This window comes from Elephas maximus, chromosome 26, assembly GCF_024166365.1.
Source record: "Elephas maximus indicus isolate mEleMax1 chromosome 26, mEleMax1 primary haplotype, whole genome shotgun sequence".
In the NCBI taxonomy this organism is placed as follows: domain Eukaryota; kingdom Metazoa; phylum Chordata; class Mammalia; order Proboscidea; family Elephantidae; genus Elephas; species Elephas maximus.
This window is the reverse complement of record NC_064844.1, coordinates 27,197,017-27,217,643: the sequence shown is the minus strand read 5'-3', so window position 1 is coordinate 27,217,643 and position 20,627 is coordinate 27,197,017. Positions and strand designations below refer to the sequence as shown.

General features: G+C 39.4%; 1 protein-coding gene across 2 annotated transcripts in view; it reads right to left on the bottom strand.

Moving 5' to 3' along the window:
* The window catches only part of EIF2AK2 (eukaryotic translation initiation factor 2 alpha kinase 2), a 55,898-nt gene that overhangs the window by 5,837 nt on the left and 29,434 nt on the right, over window positions 1–20,627 (bottom strand). For both annotated transcript variants that reach the window (XM_049870171.1, XM_049870172.1), the window contains 3 exons: window positions 19,770–19,886; window positions 11,408–11,588; window positions 5,162–5,290 (listed from right to left, as the gene is read on the bottom strand). In XM_049870171.1, coding sequence (XP_049726128.1) covers window positions 5,162–5,290; window positions 11,408–11,588; window positions 19,770–19,886 — 427 coding nt within the window. The remainder of the gene's footprint in view (window positions 1–5,161; window positions 5,291–11,407; window positions 11,589–19,769; window positions 19,887–20,627) is intronic.

Genomic DNA, 20,627 nt, shown 5'->3' with positions numbered 1-20,627 from the left:
GGGGGGATGACAGAAAATACAGAGAAAATTGTTGAAGATTTGTTGTCAGAAAACTTCCCTGATATCGTGAAAGATGAGAAGCAATCTATCCAAGAAGCTCATCGACCCCACACAAGGTAGATCCCAAAAGAAAGTCACCAAGACATATTATAATCAAACTTGTCAAAACCAAAGATAAAGGGAGAATTTTAAGAGTGGCTAGGGATCAATGAAAAGTCATCTACAAAGGAAAGTCAGTAAGACTAAACTCTGACTACTCAGCAGAAACCATGCAGGCAAGAAGGCAATGGGATAACATACATAAAGCCTTGAAGGAAAAAAACTGCCAGCCAAAAATTATACATTCAGCAAAACTGTCTCTCAAATATGATTGTGACATTAGGGCATTGACAAACGGCTCAGGGAATTTATAAAAACCAAACCAAAATTACAAGAAGTACTAAAGGGAGTCCTCTGGTTAGACAATCAGCAACATCAGGTAACAACCCAAGATTAGAACACAGGAAAGAACAACAAGGTATCAATCCAGATAGGGAAGTCACAAAAATAAATCAAAGCTAAAACACTGAAAATAGGGAAACAGAAGTGTCAATATGTAAACAATGAAAACATTAAAACAAAAAAGAGGGACTAATTAATGTAGTTATAGAACTTCCACATGTGAAGAAGTCAAGGCGATATCAGGAAATAAAAGATTTGTTTAAACTTAGAAAAATATAGGTAAACATTGAAGTAACTACAAACGAAAATAACAATCTTACACATCAAAATAAAAAAACAAGAAAAACATAAAGACTCAGCAAATACAAAATCAAGAATAATGAAAAAGATGAAAAGAAAATACATAAGGAAAAATGACTCAGTACAGAAAATTAAGTGGAACAAAGAAACTGTCAACACTCACACACACAAAAATACATCGAAATGACAGCACTAAACACATAAATAAAAAAACATACCTGTCAATAATTACACTGAATGTAAATGGACTAAATGCACCAATAAAGAGACAAAGAGTGGAGAATGGATTCATAAAAAAAAAAAAAAAAAAAAAAAACTGATCCATCTATATGCTACCTATAAGAGACATGCATTAGACTCAAAGACACAAACAAACTAGAACTCAAAGGATGGAAAAAAATATATCAAGCAAACAACAATCAGAAAAGAGCAGGAGCGGCAATATTAACCTCTGAGAAAACAGACTTTAAAGCAAAATTCACCACAAAGGATAAGGAAGAACACTACATAATGATTAAAGGGTCAATACGTCAGGAGCACATAACCATAATAAATATTTACACACCCAACGACGGGGCTCCAAAATACAGAAAACAAACCCTAACAGCATTGAAAAGAGACATAGACAGCTCCACAATAACAGTAGGAGACTTCAACACACCAATTTCAGTGAAGGACAGAACATCCAGAAAGAAGCTCAATAAAGACAAGGAAGATCTAAATAACATGATCAATCAACTTGACCTCACAGACATATACAGAACAATCTAGCCAAGAGCAGCCAAGTATACTATCTTTTCCAAAGCATGTGGAACATTCTCCAGAATAGACCACGTATTAGGCCACACAGCAAGCCTTAACAGAATCCAAAACATCAAAATATTACAAAGCATCTTTTCTGACCATAAAAATAGAAATAAATAACAGAAAAAGCAAGGAAAAAAATCAAATACATGGAACCTGAACTTCTTGCTCAAGAACTACTGGGTTATAGAAGAAATTAAGGACGGAATAAAGAAATTCAGAGTCAAATGAAAATGAAAACACTTCCTACCAGAACCTTTGGGACATAGCAAAAGCAGTACATAGAGGTCAATGTATAGCAATAAATGCACACATACAAAAAGAAGGGCCAAAATTAAAGAATTTTTCCTACAACTCGAACAAATAGAGAAAGAGCAGCAAAAGAAGCCCAAGGCACCAGAAAAAAATGAAATAAAAATTAGAGCAAAAATAAACGAAACAGATTATAGAAAAACAACTAAAAGAGTTAACAAGACCAAAAGCTGGTTCTCTGAAAATATAGTAAAAATCCATAAGCCACTGGCCAAACTGACAAAAGAAAAACAGGAGAGGAAGCAAATAACGTGAATAAGAAATGAGATGGGTGATATCACACAAGACCTAACTGAAATTAAAAGAATCATAACAGAATATTATGAAAAATTGTACTCCAACAAAGTTGAAAACCTAGAGGAAACAGACAAATTTCTAGGAACATACTACCTACATAAACTAATACGAACAGAGGTAGAACAACTAAATAAACCTGTAACAAAAGGAAAGATTCAAGAGGTAAGTAAAAAACTCCCAACAACAGCAACAAAAAAAGCCCTGGCCCTGACGGCTTCACTGGAGAATTCTACCAAACTTTCAGAGAAGGGTTAACACCAAAGGTTATTTCATCAGAGCATAGAAAAGGATGGAATACTCCCAAACTCATTCTATGAAGCCAGCATAACCCTGATACCAAAACCAGGTAAAGACACCACAAAAAAAGAAAATTACAGACCAATAGCCCTCATGAACTTACACACAAAAATTCTCAACAAAATTCTAGCCAAAATAATTGAACAACATATCAAAAAAATAATTCACCATGACTAAGTGGGATCCATACCAGGTATGCAGGCATGGTTCAACATTAGAAAAACAATCAATGTACTCCATCACATAAATAAAAAGTAAGAAACACATGATCTTATCAATCGATGCAGAGAAGGCATTTGACAAAGTCCAACACCAATTCATGATAAAAACTCTCAGCAAAATAGGCATAGAAGGGAAATTCCTCAACATAATAAAGGGCATTTATACAAAGCCAACAGCCAACATCATCCTAAATGGAGAGAGTGATTTGGATGTTATGTGAACATCATATTACAGGCAATCCCCGGGTTACAAACATCTGACTTACATACAACTCATACTTAAGAACCGACTGCTGCGTTTGAGAGCCATGATGTTCTTCACAGTGATATTTTCAAAAGAAAATTAAACAGAGAGATAATGCTACAATACTCAAGAGATGAGACTGGATGCTGCTGCCTACAAGTCAAAGCATGCACCATTATACAGTAAACTTTTTGTTTATAAGTAGGGAAAGTTCACTTTAAAATAATGACAGAAAGTACAGTACATACATAAGCCAGTAACATAGGCGTTTATTATAACTATCAAGACGTATGTATTATAGGTTATACATGTACTGCACCATTATACACCTAGCAGTGCAATTGCTTTGTATACAAGAGGCACGAGATACATGTGTTGCATCCGGGAAGCTGTTGTGTTTGCTACATCTGGTTACATCTGCTACATCCTGTTCTCCTATAGAGATTTCTGAACTCTATTATAACCTTATGGGACCACAGAGGTACATGTGGTCAGACGTTGCCCAACGGGATATTATGGGGATGTCACTGTATTTTAAAATTCTGAGAGTGACAACCTAGGATACAGGAGATATTTAATAAAGTCAGGAGTTAAAAGGGAATCGTTAGCCCTTTATAGTATTCTACTTTCAAACTCTTCACAGAACTTAAATTATGTTTTGTGCTAAATGGTCCAAGCCACCCCCAAAGGGATGACGTAGAAGCCCTCTCCATCTTAGGCTCTCAAACCACTAGATAGCTCAGTACATTTCTTTTTGGGTAACAAAACAGAAGAGGTATTTTATATTTTATCACTAAAATCATCTTTAAAGGGCAATAAGAAATAGAATGGACAACTCGAAAAGATGAAAAATGGACAATAGATCAATAAAAACAAAAAATACTGTTAGAATTAACTATTTAATGAGAAACTAAGTTGCTCTGTAAACCATCTAAAATATAATAAATAAGCTTAAAAAATCAGAAGTTAGTTATTTGATAAGACCAATAAAATTGACAAACCTTTAGCTAGACTGACAAAGAAAAATATTGTTGGAATAGAGCCTATATATAAGGTAAACATTCACAAATTAATAGCCTCACAAATAACCAATTAGATACAAAAATCCCATTTTAGTAGAAAAACACTATATTCAGGGAAAAGCTTAAAAAGTAGGAACAATCTTTATAAAGAAAAAAATATTTAAAAACCATCGAAGAATATAAAAGCAGCCTTGAGGTAGCCTGTATCATCGTTCCCAATTGTTCACTGCCCTTCTGGTGTTTATTATAATGTGTTTACATTTATTGTAAATGTAAAAAATTGGAAACTTTGCTTCAGGCTCAGCAATGCAATTTGCTCTGGGCAATGAAATATGAGTGGAAGTGATGGATGCCACTGCTGAGCAGAGCCAATAAAAGCCATCATAAAGGTCTATCTAGTTCTGCCTTCAGGACAACAATGACCCAGACAGGGTTTTTCCTTCAGCCAGAGCCCTGGAATGAAGTAGACATGTGGACCCCAACTGCAGCTAGCCTGTGGCCAACATGTAAGGTGAGCATGAATGATACTGTGCTGCTTTGTAAGCCACTAGGATATTGCAGATCCATGATATTATTACCAGAGCATACCCTGCAAAAGCCGACTGATGGAGGACCTGAATTAGTGTGAGACACATCCCAATTTCCTGCAAAAGTCTCAAATATAATTTGGGTCTCAAATATAAGCTGACATCAAATATATGTATAGATCTCAATTTTCCTCAATTGAATCCTTAAATTCAATGCAACTACAAACAAAATCTTAACTCCGCTCATTATGGAACATGACAAGCTGATTCTACAGTTGGAAATAACTTATGTAAATGCCCACCAATAAGGAAGTGGTTAAATGAATGATGGTACATCTATATTCTGGAATACAAGGCAGCTGGGTAAAGGAATGTACCATTTGTACTACCTATTTTTACTGAGTGAAAAAAGTCACAAAATAACATTACAGTATACTTCTGAAAATCTGTGTCTATTTTTATGTTAAAATGTTTGTGTGTATATTTTTGTATATTTTTATATAATTCACAGAAAATTATCTAAAGGGATAAACAACAAACTAGTAAGAAGAGAAGCAGAGAGGGAGGTTAAGGGAAATTTTACATTTCCATTCTGTACACTTCTGTGCTGTTTTAACTTTATAAGACTTGCTATTATTTTTATAATTAAAAAAAGCAAAAGAAGTAAAAAACAGACAGAAAGGAAAGGGACCATACCTGTTCTGGGCTCATGTATCGCCATGTTCCCTTGTCAACTGTTCGCTTTTCATCATTTTTCAAGGATGTTACAAGTCCAAAGTCTCCAATCTTTACTTGTTTTATATGTACTAAAAATATGTTACTTGGCTAAGGGAAAAAAAAATTAATTTATACATAGCAGTCTGACATACTTTTACCACATATCTGAATCATATTTAGCAACAACCATCTTTCCATTAACTTATAAGTAAATTACTTATACTATCTCCCTATTTAACCTTACACAGGCATTTAGCCTTACACACGTAGCCCAAGTCAGGAAATTTAAAATTATAGGTCTTTAAAATGTCAGCTGAAGGAAGTAAGAAACGTTTCAGCTAACAGCAGAGAAGGCTGGAGACATACCTGCCTTCAAATATCTGAAGAGCTATCAAGTGGGTGGGTGGGTTGATTCTCTATGATGCCAGAGAATGGATCTGGCAGTAGAGGGTGGAAATGACCAAAAGATTTGTTTTCGCATATCCTAATATACTAAGGGAGGCAGTGGTGGTTCAATGGTAGACTTTTCACTTTCCATGCAGGAAACTGGGGTTCAACTCCTGACCAATGCACCTCAAGTGCGGTTATCACCTGTATTGTCAGGAGAGGCTTACATGTTGCTATGATGCTGAACAGACTCCCTGGGCGGCACGATTGATAACTGCTCAACTACTAACTGAAGGGCTGGTGGTTTGAACCCACCCAGAAGTGCCTCGGAAGACAGGCCTTGTGATCTGCTTCTGAAAGTCACAGCCTCGAAAACCCTATGAAGCAGTTCCATTCTGCACACGTCGGGCAGCCATGAATCTGAATCAACTCGACAGCAACTAACAACAAGGATGCTGAACAGGTTTCAGTTGAGCTTCCAGACTAAGACAGACGGGGAAGAAAGGCCTGGCAATCTATTCTGAAAATCAGCCAATGAAAACCCTATGGATTGCAATGGTCGGATCCACAACCAGTCACGGGGACTGCATAGGACCAGAAAGTGTTTTGTTCCATTGTGCATGGAGTCTCCATGAATCAGGGACAGACTCTATGGCAGCTAACAACAACAACAACAACAACACTCTGTTGTGTGGTCCAAAGAACAGGAGTTAAAGAATTCCCCATCCTAGAACCCAAGGTCAGGAAGAGGAGAGTGTTGACATGTGTGGGAATGCTGCAAATGTAAGTCCTTAAAAGTCCTTAAGACCCTTCTAATTCTGAGATTCTCTGAATGGGTCTATTCTCAGCAATGCTGCCGAGTACCCTGTGCAGACCTTCTCCTGGAGGCTTCTTTTTTTATCCAAATCTTTATTTATTTCAGGCAAAGATATTTTGTCCATGGAAGGCATTTTTTAATAATTTTTATTGTGCTTTAAGTGAAAGTTTACAAATCAAGTCAGTCTCTCACATAAAAACTTATATACACCTTGATAAAAACAATACTTCCAATTACTCTCCCCCTAATGAGACAGCCCGCTCTCTCCCTCCGCTCTCTCTTTTCGTGTCTATTTTGCCAGCTTCTAACCCTCTCTACCCTCTCATCTCCCCTCCAGGCAGGAGATGCCAACATAGTCTCAAGTGTCTACCTCATCCAAGAAGCTCACTCCTCACCAGCATCCCTCTCCAACACATTGTCCAGTCCAAACCATGTCTGAAGAGTTGGCTTCGGGAATGGTTACTGTCCTGGGCCAACAGAAGGTTTGGGGACCATGACCACCAGCGTCCTTCCAGTCTCAGTCAGACCATTAAGCCTGGTCTTATGAGAATTTGGGGTCTGCATCCCACTGCTCTCCTGCTCCCTCAGGGGTTCTCTGTTATGTTCCCTGTCAGGGCAGTCATCAGTTGTAGCCGGGCACCATCTAGTTCTTCTGGTCTCAGGATGATGTAGTCTCTGGTTCATGTGGCCCTTTCTGTCTCTTGGGCTTGTGTCCTTGGTGTTCTTCATTCTCCTTTGATCCAGGTGGGTTGAGACCAATTGATGCATCTTAGATGGCTGCTTGCTAGCGTTTAGGACCCCAGACGCCACTCTTGAAAATGGGGTGCAGAATGTTTTCTTAATAGATTTTATTATGCCAATTGACTTAGATGTCCCTTGAAATTGTGGTCCCCAAACCCCTGCCCCTGCTACACTGGCCTTCGAAGCATTCAGTTTATTCAGGAAACTTCTTTGCTTTTGGTTTAGTCCAGTTGTGCTGACCTCCCCTGTATTGTGTGTTGTCTTTCCCTTCACTGGAGGCTTCTTTTATGTCAATGTCTCTAAGCTTATGACAACTTAACAAACACAACCCCTTCACCTTTACTGGAGACCAAGTTAACTGGAAGCTGATCGCTAGCACCAAAGTATGTTTTCCATGTAATCATTTAAGCAAATTTAAAAATAAAAGGAAGGATAGATGATGAAATCAATGTTGTCATCCTTGAAAAGACTAGACTTTCAATATGATTTTGGGCTATACACATGGAGAGGATGTGGCATAACAGTTATAAGAGGGCCTAGTAAAGAAACTGAGAGGAGAGGGCACAAGCCCAGAGAAGGCTGCAAGAGGAGCTTCCAAGAAGCCAGCCTGAGAAGGCCCATGCGGAAACTGGCACTTAGATTAGAATTCAATTAACAGAACGGAATCTAAAGCCAATAACACACATGGAAAGGTGTGGACGTGCGCAAGTGAATGTGGAGGGGGGGATGCCTATACTATCTTAAAGTTATCATGTAGGAATCTCTTAGGTTTGCAATTGAACCTGCTAGTCCTGAGAAACAGGAGTTTGAGTTGATGATGTTGTCTAAGAACAAAAGCTGGATGGGACTGTAGTAAAAACATCATCTCAATTATTTAGAGTTCATTAAAATTAAAAGAAAAGCGATAATGCCACATTTTGTCTAATCAGATATGATTAGGCGAACTGTATGGTTGTAGAGCACAAAAAATGGGTGCAAACTTTATACAGGAGACACAAGGAACAGGGGCTGATCCTCAGGCTGAAGCTGACCAGGGACCCTGGACCTCTTAGGGGACTGGACCTTCAACAGAGGAGCAGCCACAAAGAGTAAACTCCCACTCCAGAAACCCATATGTCTAGGTTCCTCACTAGAGCCTTTGGTCGAGTTCTTAAGATTCCAACATAAAGAGGTAAACACTACAAAGTTTTTACAAAAGAGGGCTTTATTGGGTAAAGACCATTCTGTGGCAAACCAACTGCAGCTGGAAGTTAGCAAAGCACCACAAATAAAGTGCCCACCTTCACTTGCATCTTCTCTCAAATGAGAGAAAGCAGCAATTGTGCCAGTGAGAGGCAGAGGGGCAGAGGATGAAAGAAGGATCCAGCATTAGACTCTGACCTTTGAGCAACTGTACGCATAGAGCAAAAATTCTCTGCAGACAGACACAGGAAAAGACCGCTCCATAGCAAAGGACACAGATGACGTAGGACACAGGAGAGAGTGGGCAGATGAGGTCAGAGAAGAAAGGAGAATCCAGTCAGCACCAGGACAAAGGCACTTCCCAGAGCCACAGCCAGCAGAAGGTTTCACTAATTCATTTTGAGGACAGCCTGGAAGTTAATACCCAAACTCCCGTACTTTATTTGCAGGTTAATATACATCAACAGGAAATCTTGGTGCCATAGTGGTTAAGTGCTACAGCTGTTAACTAAAAGGTCAGCAGTTGAAACCTACCAGGCACTCCTTGGAAACTCTATGGGGCAGTTCTACTCTGTCCTATAGGGTCACTATGAGTCGTAATCGACTCAACTGCAATGGGTTTGATTTTTGGTAAATCAACATGTGTTCTTACTTTCTTATTAATTCTATGTATGACTTATTCCAGAGTGAAGGTATAGCCATTCTAAACTTATCCTTCTGAATGTAGTTATAATGTTCTAACATTAAAAAACACCTTCAGGTATTGTTAAAAAGAGATATTGGAACCAGGTAGACTTACACACTGAGGCGCCAGACATCCAGCCCCTGAGCAGACCAAGGTAGTAAAACCTTTTAAGGGCCAAAAGCTTGGAGACTTGAGCCCACCCAGAGGCACCCTCGGAAGAAAGGCCTGGTGATCTACTTCTAAAAAATCAGCTATTGAAAACCCTGTGCAGCACCGTTCTACTCTGACACACATGGGGTTGCCATAAGTCAGAGTCGCCATGACTGCAACTATTTTTTTGTTGTTGTTGTTGTTGCTTTTTAATTTTTCTTACTCCTGTCTAGGTTCAACACCTACTATATACATGCATGCTTATTTTTCTCCAGGAACTTTTCTGCTTTGTTCCTCACTCCTGGCTGTTTTAGAGAAATGAGGTAAGTAGACAGCCAAAATCCATACAGATAAGATGCTTCTGCCTAGAAAAGAAAAAGGCCCATCTAGAGTGATCAGGAAAGGCATTATATAAAGGGAGTGGTGCCAGAGGAGACAGGCAGAAGAGGGGTGCATGTGAGAACATGAGCAAAGTTTCAGTGGTAGGGCTCAGCCTGGCTAGTTTGTGATGGGAGTGGGCGAATCCCAGGGAAATGAGTATGGAGGGGAGATTGTGAAAAGCTGTTCTGTCTCTCTTCTTTCATTTTGATGTGAAGGAAAATGGGAAAACTGTTGGTCCAGACCATGAAAGAAGCTAGGAAGCCAGAAAAAAATAAAAATACTAAGGGATGATTCAATGATCCAAGTTTTAGACTACTGAGATTTTCCAATCATGGAGCAGAAAAATCTACCCAAATGCCAAGAAAATACCTGACTCTGGACACAGTAGTCCTCCAGAGTGATGACTGAGGGTTGGGAGAACCATGTTCCCAAATCTACAGCCACCAACCATGCCCGAGTGGCAGCAGAGGCTAGGACAGGGCAGCTCATTGGCTGTGCCAACCACAATAATTATTTACATGGAAATGTTCAGGATACTAAAGCTCTAAGTGTTTACAGGAAACCCTGGTGGCATAGCGGTTAAGAGTTCAGCTGCTATCTAAAAGGTTGGCAGTTGGAATCCAACAGGTGTTCCTTGGTAACCCTATGGGGCAGTTAGTTTTACTCCGTCCTGTAGGGTCACTATGAGTCAGAATCTTTGTTATGCAAATGAGGTGGCTCTTGGGTGGGGGCTGGACGGGTCAGAAAGGCCTACCACATGGTATCTCCCACACTTCAAAGGAAGGAGTTGAGCAAGGCTAGAGTTGAGTTCAACCATTTGGGCAATAATTAATCAACTATGCCTACATAATAAAACCCCAACAAAAACTCTGGACACTGAAGCTCAGTGAACCTCCTAGTTAAAGAAAGACATCAATGTTGTGAAGGTTATTCTTCCTTTGGGACATAGAAGCTCTGCGTTGGGGACCCTTCCAGACCTTGCCCTATGCAGGTCTGCATTTGTATCATTTTGTTATAATAAAACTGTAATTTTAAGTATAGGGCTTTCCTGAGTTTGGAGTTGTTCTTAGGAATTGCTGAATCTGCAGTGGGGAAAGCCCCCAAATTTGTAGCCAGCAGGTCAGAAGTGAGGGGGGCCTGGGAACTTTCAAGCTTATGGCTGGCATCTGAAGTCTTTTGTTTTTTTCTTTGTAAACATTTATTTCTTATTGTACTTTAGATGAAGGTTTACAGAGCAAATTAGTTTCTCATTAAACAATTAATACTCATATTATTTTGTGACATTGGTTGCCAACCCCAAGACATGTCAACACTCTCCCCTTCTCTACCCTGGGTTTACCGTTACCAGCTTTCCTGTCCCCTCCTACTTTCTAGTCCCTGCCCTGGGCTGATGTGCCCATTTAGTCTTGTTTTGTTTTATGGGCCTGTCTAATCTTTGGATGAAGGGTGAAGCTCAGCAGTGATTTCAGTACTGAGTTAAAAGGATGTCGGGGGCTGTACTCTTGGGGTTTCTCCAGTCTCTGTCAGACCAGTAAGTCTGGTCTTTTTTTGTGAGTTAGAATTTTGTTCTACATCTTTCTCCAGCTCTGTCCGGGACCCTCTATTGTGACCCCTGTCAGGGCACTCAGTGGTGGCAGCTGAGCACCATCTAGTTGTGCTGGATTGGCATCTGAAGTCTACAGCAGAACTGGCAAATTGTTTAACTTGTGAGATCTGACCTCGCTCTGGTGGTTAAGGTCAGAGGAAGAAGAACTGCATTTGCAGCTGGTGTCAGGGAGGAGATCTGGACTTAGAGTTAGTTGGTGCGTGTTGGAGGAGGCAGGCAGACACAATAATTAGTAAATTACATTTAAAAGCTCCTAACAAAGCATTTTCCACTTACCTTAAGGTCTCTATGAATTAACCGTTGTGAATGTATATAAGCCACTCCTTTTGTTATTTGCTCAAATAAATCCAAAGCCAAATCTTTGTCTGATTGCTTGCCTCTTCTGCTTTCGATCCATTGCTCCAGTGTCCCTTTATCACAGAACTCCATTTGGATGAAAAGACATTTAGTCACTGACCTGGATATAAAATTCACAGAACGTTAAAAGGAGAAATAAAAAATACATTTGTGCTTTTTTATTATACTTATCTTCTTTTTTTTTTATTAACTTTTATTGAGCTTCCAGTGAACGTTTACCAATCAAGTCAGACTGTCACATATAAGTTTATATACACCTTACTCCGTACTCCCACTTGCTCTCCCCCTAATGAGTCAGCCCTTCCAGTCTCTCCTTTCGTGACAATTTTGCCAGCTTCCAACTCTCTCTATCCTCCTATCTCCCCTCCAAACAGGAGATGCCAACACAGTCTCAAGTGTCCACCTGATATAATTAGCTCACTCTTCATCAGCATCTCTCTCCTACCCACTGTCCAGTCCCTTCCATGTCTGATGAGTTGTCTTCGGGAATGGTTCCTGTCCTGGGACAACAGAAGGTTTGGGGACCATGACTGGCGGGATTCCTCTAGTCTCAGTCAGACCATTAAGTATGGTCTTTTTGTGAGAATTTGGGGTCTGCATCCCACTGATCTCCTGCTCCCTCAGGGGTTCTCTGTTGTGCTCCCTGTCAGGGCAGTCATCGGTTGTGGCCGGGCACCATCTAGTTCTTCTGGTCTCAGGATGATGTAAGTCTCTGGTTCATGTGGCCCTTTCTGTCTCTTGGGCTCATAGTTGTCGTGTGACCTTGGTGTGCTTCATTCTCCTTTGATCCAGGTGGGTTGAGACCAATTGATGCATCTTAGATGGCTGCTTGTTAGCATTTAAGACCCCAGATGCCACATTTCAAAGTGGGATGCAGAATGTTTTCATAATAGAATTATTTTGCCAATTGACTTAGAAGTCCCCTTAAACCATGGTCCCCAAACCCCCGCCCTTGCTCTGCTGACCTTTGAAGCATTCAGTTTATCCCGGAAACTTCTTTGCTTTTGGTCCAGTCCAGTTGAGCTGACCTTCCATGTATTGAGTATTGTCCTTCCCTTCACCTAAAGCAGTTCTTATCTACTAATTAATCAGTAAAAGACCCTCTCCCACCCTCCCTCCCTCCCCACCTCATAACTACAAAAGTATGTGTTCTCAGTTTATACTATTTCTCAAGATCTTATAATTGTGGTCTTCTACAATATTTGTCCTTTTGCCTCTGACTAATTTCGCTCAGCATAATGCCTTCCAGGTTCCTCCATGTTATGAAATGTTTCACAGATTCGTCACTGTTCTTTATCGATGCATAGTATTCCATTGTGTGAATGTACCACAATTTATTTAACCATTCATCCGTTGATGGACACCTTGGTTGCTTCCAGCTTTTTGCTATTGTAAACAGAGCTGCAATAAACATGGGTGTGCATATATCTGTTCGTGTGAAGGCTCTTATTTCTCTAGGGTATATTCCGAGGAGTGGGATTTCTGGGTTGTAAGGTAGTTCTATTTCTAACTGTTTAAGATAACGCCAGATAGATTTCCAAAGTGGTTGTACCATTTTACATTCCCACCAGCAGTGTATAAGAGTTCCAATCTCTCCGCAGCCTCTACAACATTTATTGTTTTGTGTTTTTTGGATTAATGCCAGCCTTGTTGGAGTGACATGGAATCTCATCGTAGTTTTAATTTGTATTTCTCTAATGGCTAATGATCGAGAGCATTTTCTCATGTGTCTGTTAGCTGCATGAATATCTTCTTTAGTGAAGTGTGTGTTCATATCCTTTGCCCACTTCTTGATTGGGTTGTTTGTCTTTTTGTGGTTGAGTTTTGACAGAATCATATAGATTTTAGAGATCAGGCGCTGGTCGGATATGTCATAGCTGAAAATTCTTTCCCAGTCTGTAGGTGGTCTTCCTACTCTTTTGGTGAAGTCTTTAGATGAGCATAGGTGTTTGATTTTTAGGAGCTCCCAGTTATCTGGTTTCTCTTCGTCATTTTTGGTAATGTTTTGTATTCTGTTTATGCCTTCTTCTTTTTCAGTAATGCTTTGCTTATCCGAGGCTTCTTTCCCTTCCATATGAAGTTGGTGATTTGTTTATCCATCACATTAAAAAATGACACTGGAATTTGGATGGGAAGTGCATTGTATGTATAGATGGCTTTTGGTAGAATAGACGTTTTTACTATGTTAAGTCTTCCTATCCATGAGCAAGGTATGTTTTTCCACTTAAGGATGTCCTTTTTAATTTCTTGTAGTAATGCTTTGCAGTTTTCTTTGTATAGGTCTTTTACATCTTTGGTAAGATTTATTCCTAAGTATTTTATCTTCTTGGGGGCTACTGTGAATGGTATTGATTTGGTTATTTCCTCTTCGATGTTTTTTTTGTTGATATAGAGGAATCCAAGTGATTTTTGTATGTTTATCTTATAACCTGAGACTGCCAAACTCTTCTACTAGTTTCAGTAGTTTTCTGGAGGATTCCTTAGGGTTTTCTGGGTATAAGATCATGTCGTCTGCAAATAGAGATAATTTTACTTCCTCCTTGCCAATCCGGATGCCCTTTATTTCTTTGTCTAGCCTAATTGCTCTGGCTAGGACTTCTAGCACAATGTTGAATAAGAGCGGTGATAAAGGGCACCCTTGTCTGGTTCCGGTTCTCAAGGGAAATGCTTTCAGGCTCTCTCCATTTAGAGTGATGTTGGCTGTTGGCTTTGTATAGACCCCCTTTATTATGTTGACGAATTTTCCTTCAATTCCTATTTGGGTGAGAGTTTTTATCATAAATGGGTGTTGGATTTTGTCAAATGCCTTTTCTGCAACAATTGATAAGATCATGTGGTTTTTGCCTTTTGTTTTATTTATATGGTGGATTACATTAATGGTTTTTCTAATATTAAACCAGCCTTGCATACCTGGTATAAATTCCACTTGGTCGTGGTGAATTATTTTTTTGATATGTTGTTGAATTCTATTGGCTAGAATTTTGTTGAGGATTTTTGCATCCATGTTCATGAGGGATATAGGTCTGTAATTTTCTTTTTTTGTGATGTCTTTACCTGGTTTTGGTATCAGGGAGATGGTGGCTTCACAGACTGAGTTAGGTAGTATTCCATCATTTTCTATGCTTTGAAATACCTTTAGTAGTAGTGGTGTTAACTCTTCTCTGAAAGTTTGGTAGAACTCTGCAGTGAAGCCGTCCGGGCCAGGGCTTTTTTTTGTTGGGAGTTTTTTGATTACCGTTTCAAGCTCTTTTTTTGTTATGGGTCTATTTAGTTGTTTTACTTCTGATTGTGTTAGTTTAGGTAGGTAGTGTTTTTCCAGGAATTCATCCATTTCTTCAAGGTTTGCAAATTTGTTAGAGTACAATTTTTCGTAATAATCTGATACGATTCTTTTAATTTCATTTGGGTCTGTTGCCATGTGGCCCTTCTCGTTTCTTATTCGGGTTATTTGTTCCCTTTCCTGTATTTCTTTAGTCAGTCTGGCCAATGGTTTATCAATTTTGTTAATTTTTTCAAAGAACCAGCTTTTGGCTTTGTTAATTCTTTCTATTGTTTTTCTGTTCTCTAATTCATTTAGTTCAGCTCTAATTTTTACTATTTGTTTTCTCTTGGTGTCTGATGGATTCTTTAATTGCTCACTTTCTATTTGTTCAAGTTGTAGGGAGAGTTCTCTGATTTTGGCTCTTTCTTCTTTTTGTATGTGTGCATTTATCGATATAAATTGACCTCTGAGAGCACTGCTTTTGCTGTGTCCCAGAGGTTTTGATAGGAAGTATTTTCATTCTCGTTGCATTCTATGAATTTCCTTATTCCCTCCTTAATGTCTTCTATAACCCAGTCTTTTTTCAGGAGGGCATTGTTCAGTTTCCAAGTATTTGATTTCTTTTCCCTAGTTTTGCTGTTATTGATTTCTAGTTTTATTGCCTTGTGGTCTGAGAAGATGCTTTGTAATATTTCGATGTTTTGGACTCTGCAAAGGTTTGTTTTATGACCTAATATGTGGTCTTTTCTAGAGAATGTTCCATGTGCGCTAGAAAAAAAAGTATACTTTGCAGCAGTTGGGTGGAGAGTTCTGTATAAGTCAATGAGGTCAGGTTGGTTGATTGTTGTAATTAGGTCTTCCGTGTCTCTATCGAGCTTCTTACTGGTTGTCCTGTCCTTCTCTGAAAGTGGTGTGTTGAAGTCTCCTAGTATAATTGTGGAGGTGTCTATCTCACTTTTCAGTTCTGTTAAAATTCGATTTATGTATCTTGCAGCCCTGTCACTGGGTGCATAAATATTTAATATGGTGATATCTTCCTGGTCAATTGTCCCTTTTATCATTATGTGGTGTCCTTCTTTATCCTTTGTGGTGGATTTAAGTTTAAAGTCTCTTTTGTCAGAAATTAATATTGCTACTCTTCTTTTTTGCTTATTGTTTGCTTGATATATTTTTTCTCATCCTTTGAGTTTTAGTTTGTTTGTGTCTCTAAGTCTAAGGTGTGTCTCTTGTAGGCAGCATACAAACGGATTGTGTTTCTTTATCCAGTCTGAGACTCTCTGTCTCTTTGTTGGTGCATTTAGTCCATTTACATTCAGCGTAATTATAGACAAGTGTTTAGTGTTGTCATTTTGATGCCTTTTTATGTGTGTTGTTGACAATTTCATTTTTCCACTTACTTTTTTGTGCTGAGACGTTTTTCTTTGTAAATTGTGTGATGCTCATTTTCATAGTATTTGATTTTATGTTTGCTGAGTCATTACGTTTTTCTTGGTTTTTATTTTGAGTTATGGAGTTGTTATACCTCTTTGTGGTTACCTTAATATTTACCCCTATTTTTCTAAGTAAAAACCTAACTTGCATTGTCCTATATCGCCTTGTATCCCTCTCCATATGGCAGTTCTATGCCACCTGTATTTAGTCCCTCTTTTTGATTATTGTGATCTTTTACATATTGACTTCAATGATTCCCTGTTTTGAGCATTTTTTTTAAATTAATATTAATTTGTTTTTGTGATTTCCCTATTTGAGTTGATATCAGGATGTTCTGTTCTGTGACCTTGTGTTGTGCTGGTATCTGATATTATTGGTTTTCTGACCAAACAATTTCCTTTAGTATTTCTTGTAGCTTTGGTTTGGTTTTTGCAAATTCTCTAAGCTTGTGTTTATCTGTAAATATCTTAATTTCGCCTTCATATTTCAGAGAGAGTTTTCCTGGATATATGATCCTTGGCTGGCAGTTTTTCTCCTTCAGTGCTCTGTATATGTCATCCCATTGCCTTCTTGCCTGCATGGTTTCTGCTGAGTAGTCTGAACTTATTCTTATTGATTCTCCCTTGTAGGAGACCTTTCTTTTATCCCTGGCTGCTTTTAAAATTTTCTCTTTATCTTTGGTTTTGGCAAGTTTGATGATAATATGTCTTGGTGTTTTTCCTTTTGAATCAATCTTAAATGGGGTTCAATGAGCATCTTGGATAGATATCCTTTCATCTTTCATGATGTCAGGGAAGTTTTCTGTCAGCAGATCTTCAACTATTCTCTCTGTGTTTTCTGTCCTCCCTCCCTGTTCTGGGACTCCAATCACACGCAAGCTATCCTTCTTGATAGAGTCCCACATGATTCTTAGGGTTTCTTCATTTTTTTTTTAATTCTTTTATCTGATTTTTTTTCAGCTATGTTGGTGTTAATTCCCTGGTCCTCCAGATTTCCCACTCTGCATTCTAATTGCTCGAGCCTGCTCCTCTGACTTCCTATTGTGCTGTCTAATTCTGTAATTTTATTGTTAATCTTTTGGATTTCTACATGCTGTCTCTCTATGGATTCTTGCAACTTATTAATTTTTCCACTATGTTCTTGAATTATCTTTTTGAGTTCTTCAACAGTTTTATCAGTGTGTTCCTTGGCTTTTTCTGCAGTTTGCCTTATTTCGTTTCTGAGGTCATCCCTGATGTCTTGAAGCATCCTGTAAATTAGTTTTTTATATTCTGTATCTGATAATTCTAGGATTGTATCTTCATTTGGGAAAGATTTTGATTCTTTTGTTTGGGGGGTTGTAGAAGCTGTCATGGTCTGCTTCTTTATGTGGTTTGATATCAACTGCTGTCTCTGAGCCATCACTAAGATATTGTAGTGATTTATTCCATATTTGCTCACTGAGTCTTATCTTGTTTTATTTTCTTTCACTATACATGGATGGGCTACTAGACTGTGCTATCTCGAATGTTGTAGCCCTTGATTTACTTATGTCCAATTATCAGCTGGTTTGGGCTGTTGCCAGATATATATGCCTGAGTCTATTCACTGTTCTTGAGTAGAATCTGATTTTGGGTCATCAAGTGTGTGCTGCACCCTAACACCTATCCACCTTGAGAAGTAGTGGTGATAGTTGTGTGCACCAGATTCTATTAGCAGCTGGGGTTCACACTCTGGGGGGGCAGGATGCTGACAGGCTTCCCCCAAGTGTTAGTGAGGTAGGTGTGTCTCTATTCCTAAAGCACCTTGGTGGGAGGGCTCTGCAGCTGTACCTTAGGCCCCCAATGCAAGTACCTCTACAGATTGGTAGGTTTCACCCTCCTTAGACCCCTAAGGCAGGAGGCTAGGTGGTCTGGGGGGAGCTTCAGCCCTCAGTTCCCTGTTGTGGGTCAGTTAGGGCTCTGTTGAATAAGCAGAGATATCAGACCTGGGAAACTTGTTTTTCCAGTAAATCCGCTGACTGGGACGCTGGCTCCAGGCTCCAAAAACAGTCGCTGCTTCCCTGTAGTTGTTTGTTCTCCGTCTCTGTCACTCAGGGCAACTCTTTAAATCTGTGTTTGTTGTTCCGGGTTCGTAGATTGTCATGTATGTGATTGATTCACTTGTTTTTCCGAGTCTTTGTTGCAAGAGGGATCCGAGGTAGCGTTTACCTAGTCAGCCATCTTGGCCCCCCTCCTATACTTATCTTCTTAAGAGCCCACAAAACATGTATCGAAACAGAAATCTACATATGATAAATAATTTGAATCAAAATATAATAAGCCATTTTTATTTAAATGAGAAGATCCCAGAAGTCCAAAGCTGTATTTGTTTAGATAATTTGTAAAGTATTAGCCTGCCCATGCTTTAATGCTGAAGGTCTTTGACCACCTTTGCTAACAGATAGGAATAAGGGCATTAATACAATGGAATCATAGAAACCCAAAGTCTTTATTATATAAAGTTAATTTGAAAAAGTTTAATTCATTATCGATCTACCGAACATCTATTTTATGAAAGACACAGACATTGTCCTTGCCATAATGCGGATTATAGTCTAAAACGAAAAAGATAAAAGGAAACAAACCTAAAATAACAAGTTTATGTATACTAAGGGAAGTGCCAACAAATTGCTATGGGGTATAAGCTGGAGGACTGACTTTGCTAGCCATGTTTTATGGTTTTCACTGAACTAAGTTGGTCATAATATTAATTTCTATTCTTTGAACCTGTTGGTTAGAAAATACTAATTTCTATTCTTTGAACCTGTTGGGAAGAGGTAGCCAAGAGTTTGCTGAAAGCTGCAGAAGTTCTATATGCTGATGGTCACTAACTCCTGAAATTGATAATAAAGTTCTCAGCTACATGGGATGTAGAATGGGCCATCTCTCAGGAGAAAATGAATGAATAGGACTCCAATGGCTTCAGAATTTCTGGGAGAGGATTATCCCCAAGAAACACAGGGTAATTTTCAAAGGCAGATGCCATCTCTTTAGAGCCTCCAGTCCTTTGGCAGTTCCTTGCTGAGACAACACACGAGTGACGGAAGGCAGAGTGCCTCATCACAGCTTATTGTCTTAAAATCATTTTTAACACCTACCACCCCACCATGAGTGGTGTGGTTTCATTGGAGAGAGACACCTTGACTGCACTCTTCCTATCAGGGGCCTAAGAGAAGGGCAGAAAAGTGCTGGCAGTCAAGGAGGGAGCTTCCAGATCCAGCATCTAAAACATGTTAAAATTTCCCTTACAAGGCTTATATGCTGTACTGAAGCAGGGGCTCATGACCAAGACTATACATTAAACAATTGAGTCTGGAGAGCTAAACCTGAAATTTTGAAAAAAAGCTGAGGCCAATTAAAAGGGGGTTTTAAAGCAAGTTCGGAGCAAGGAGTGGGGCAAGGAATTGTTCGTTGTCTCCTTACCTGCAAAATGGAGAGATAACCAAGTCTCTCAGGGTGGTTGTGATTATTAAATGTGATAACTAATGTCCATGTCCAGTAGCCCACACATAGTAAATGACCATTTCCTTCCGTCCCATTATGGCTATGGGAATTTCTTTTTCATTACCTTGAATTATTTGTGCTGTTTTCTGGATCATAGTCATATCCGTCCCAACAATAATGGTAGTGAACAATATTTGCATGATTAAGATTCGCCAATGCTTTTACTTCCCGCTCTACCTTCCTAGTTAAAAGAAAGAGAGAAGTTTCCTGAATAAACTGAATGCTTCAAAGGCCAGCATAGCAGGGGCAGGGGTTTGGGGACCATGGTTTCGGGGGACATCTTAGTCAACTGGCATAATAATATCTATTAAGAAAACATTCGGCATCCCACTTTGGAGAGTGGTGTCTGGGGTCTTAAAAGCTAGCAAGTGGCCATCTAAGATGCATCAATTGGTCTCAACCCACCTGGAGCAAAGGAAAATGAAGAACACCAAAGACACAAGGTAATTATGAGCCCAAGAGACAGAAAGGGCCACATGAATCAGAGACTACATCAGCCTGAGACCAGAAGAATTAGATGGTGCCCGGCTACAACTGATGACTGCCCTGACAGGGAACACAACAGAAAATCCCTGAGGCAGCAGGAGAGCAGAGGGATGCAGACCTCAAATTCTCATAAAACAACCAGACTTAATGGTCTGACTGAGACTAGAAGGACCCTGAAGGTCATAGTGCCCAGATCTTCTGTTAGCCCAAGACAGGAACCATTCCCAAAGCCAACTCTGCAGGCAGGGATTGGATTGGACTATGGGATAGAAAATGGTACTGGTGAGGAGTGAACTTCTTGGATCAAGTAGACACATGAGACTATGTGGGCAGCTCCCGTCTGGAGGGGGGATGAGAGGGCAGAGGGGGTCAGAGGCTGGCCAAATGGACACGAAAAGAGAGAGTGGAGAGAAGGAGTGTGCTGTCTCATTAGGGG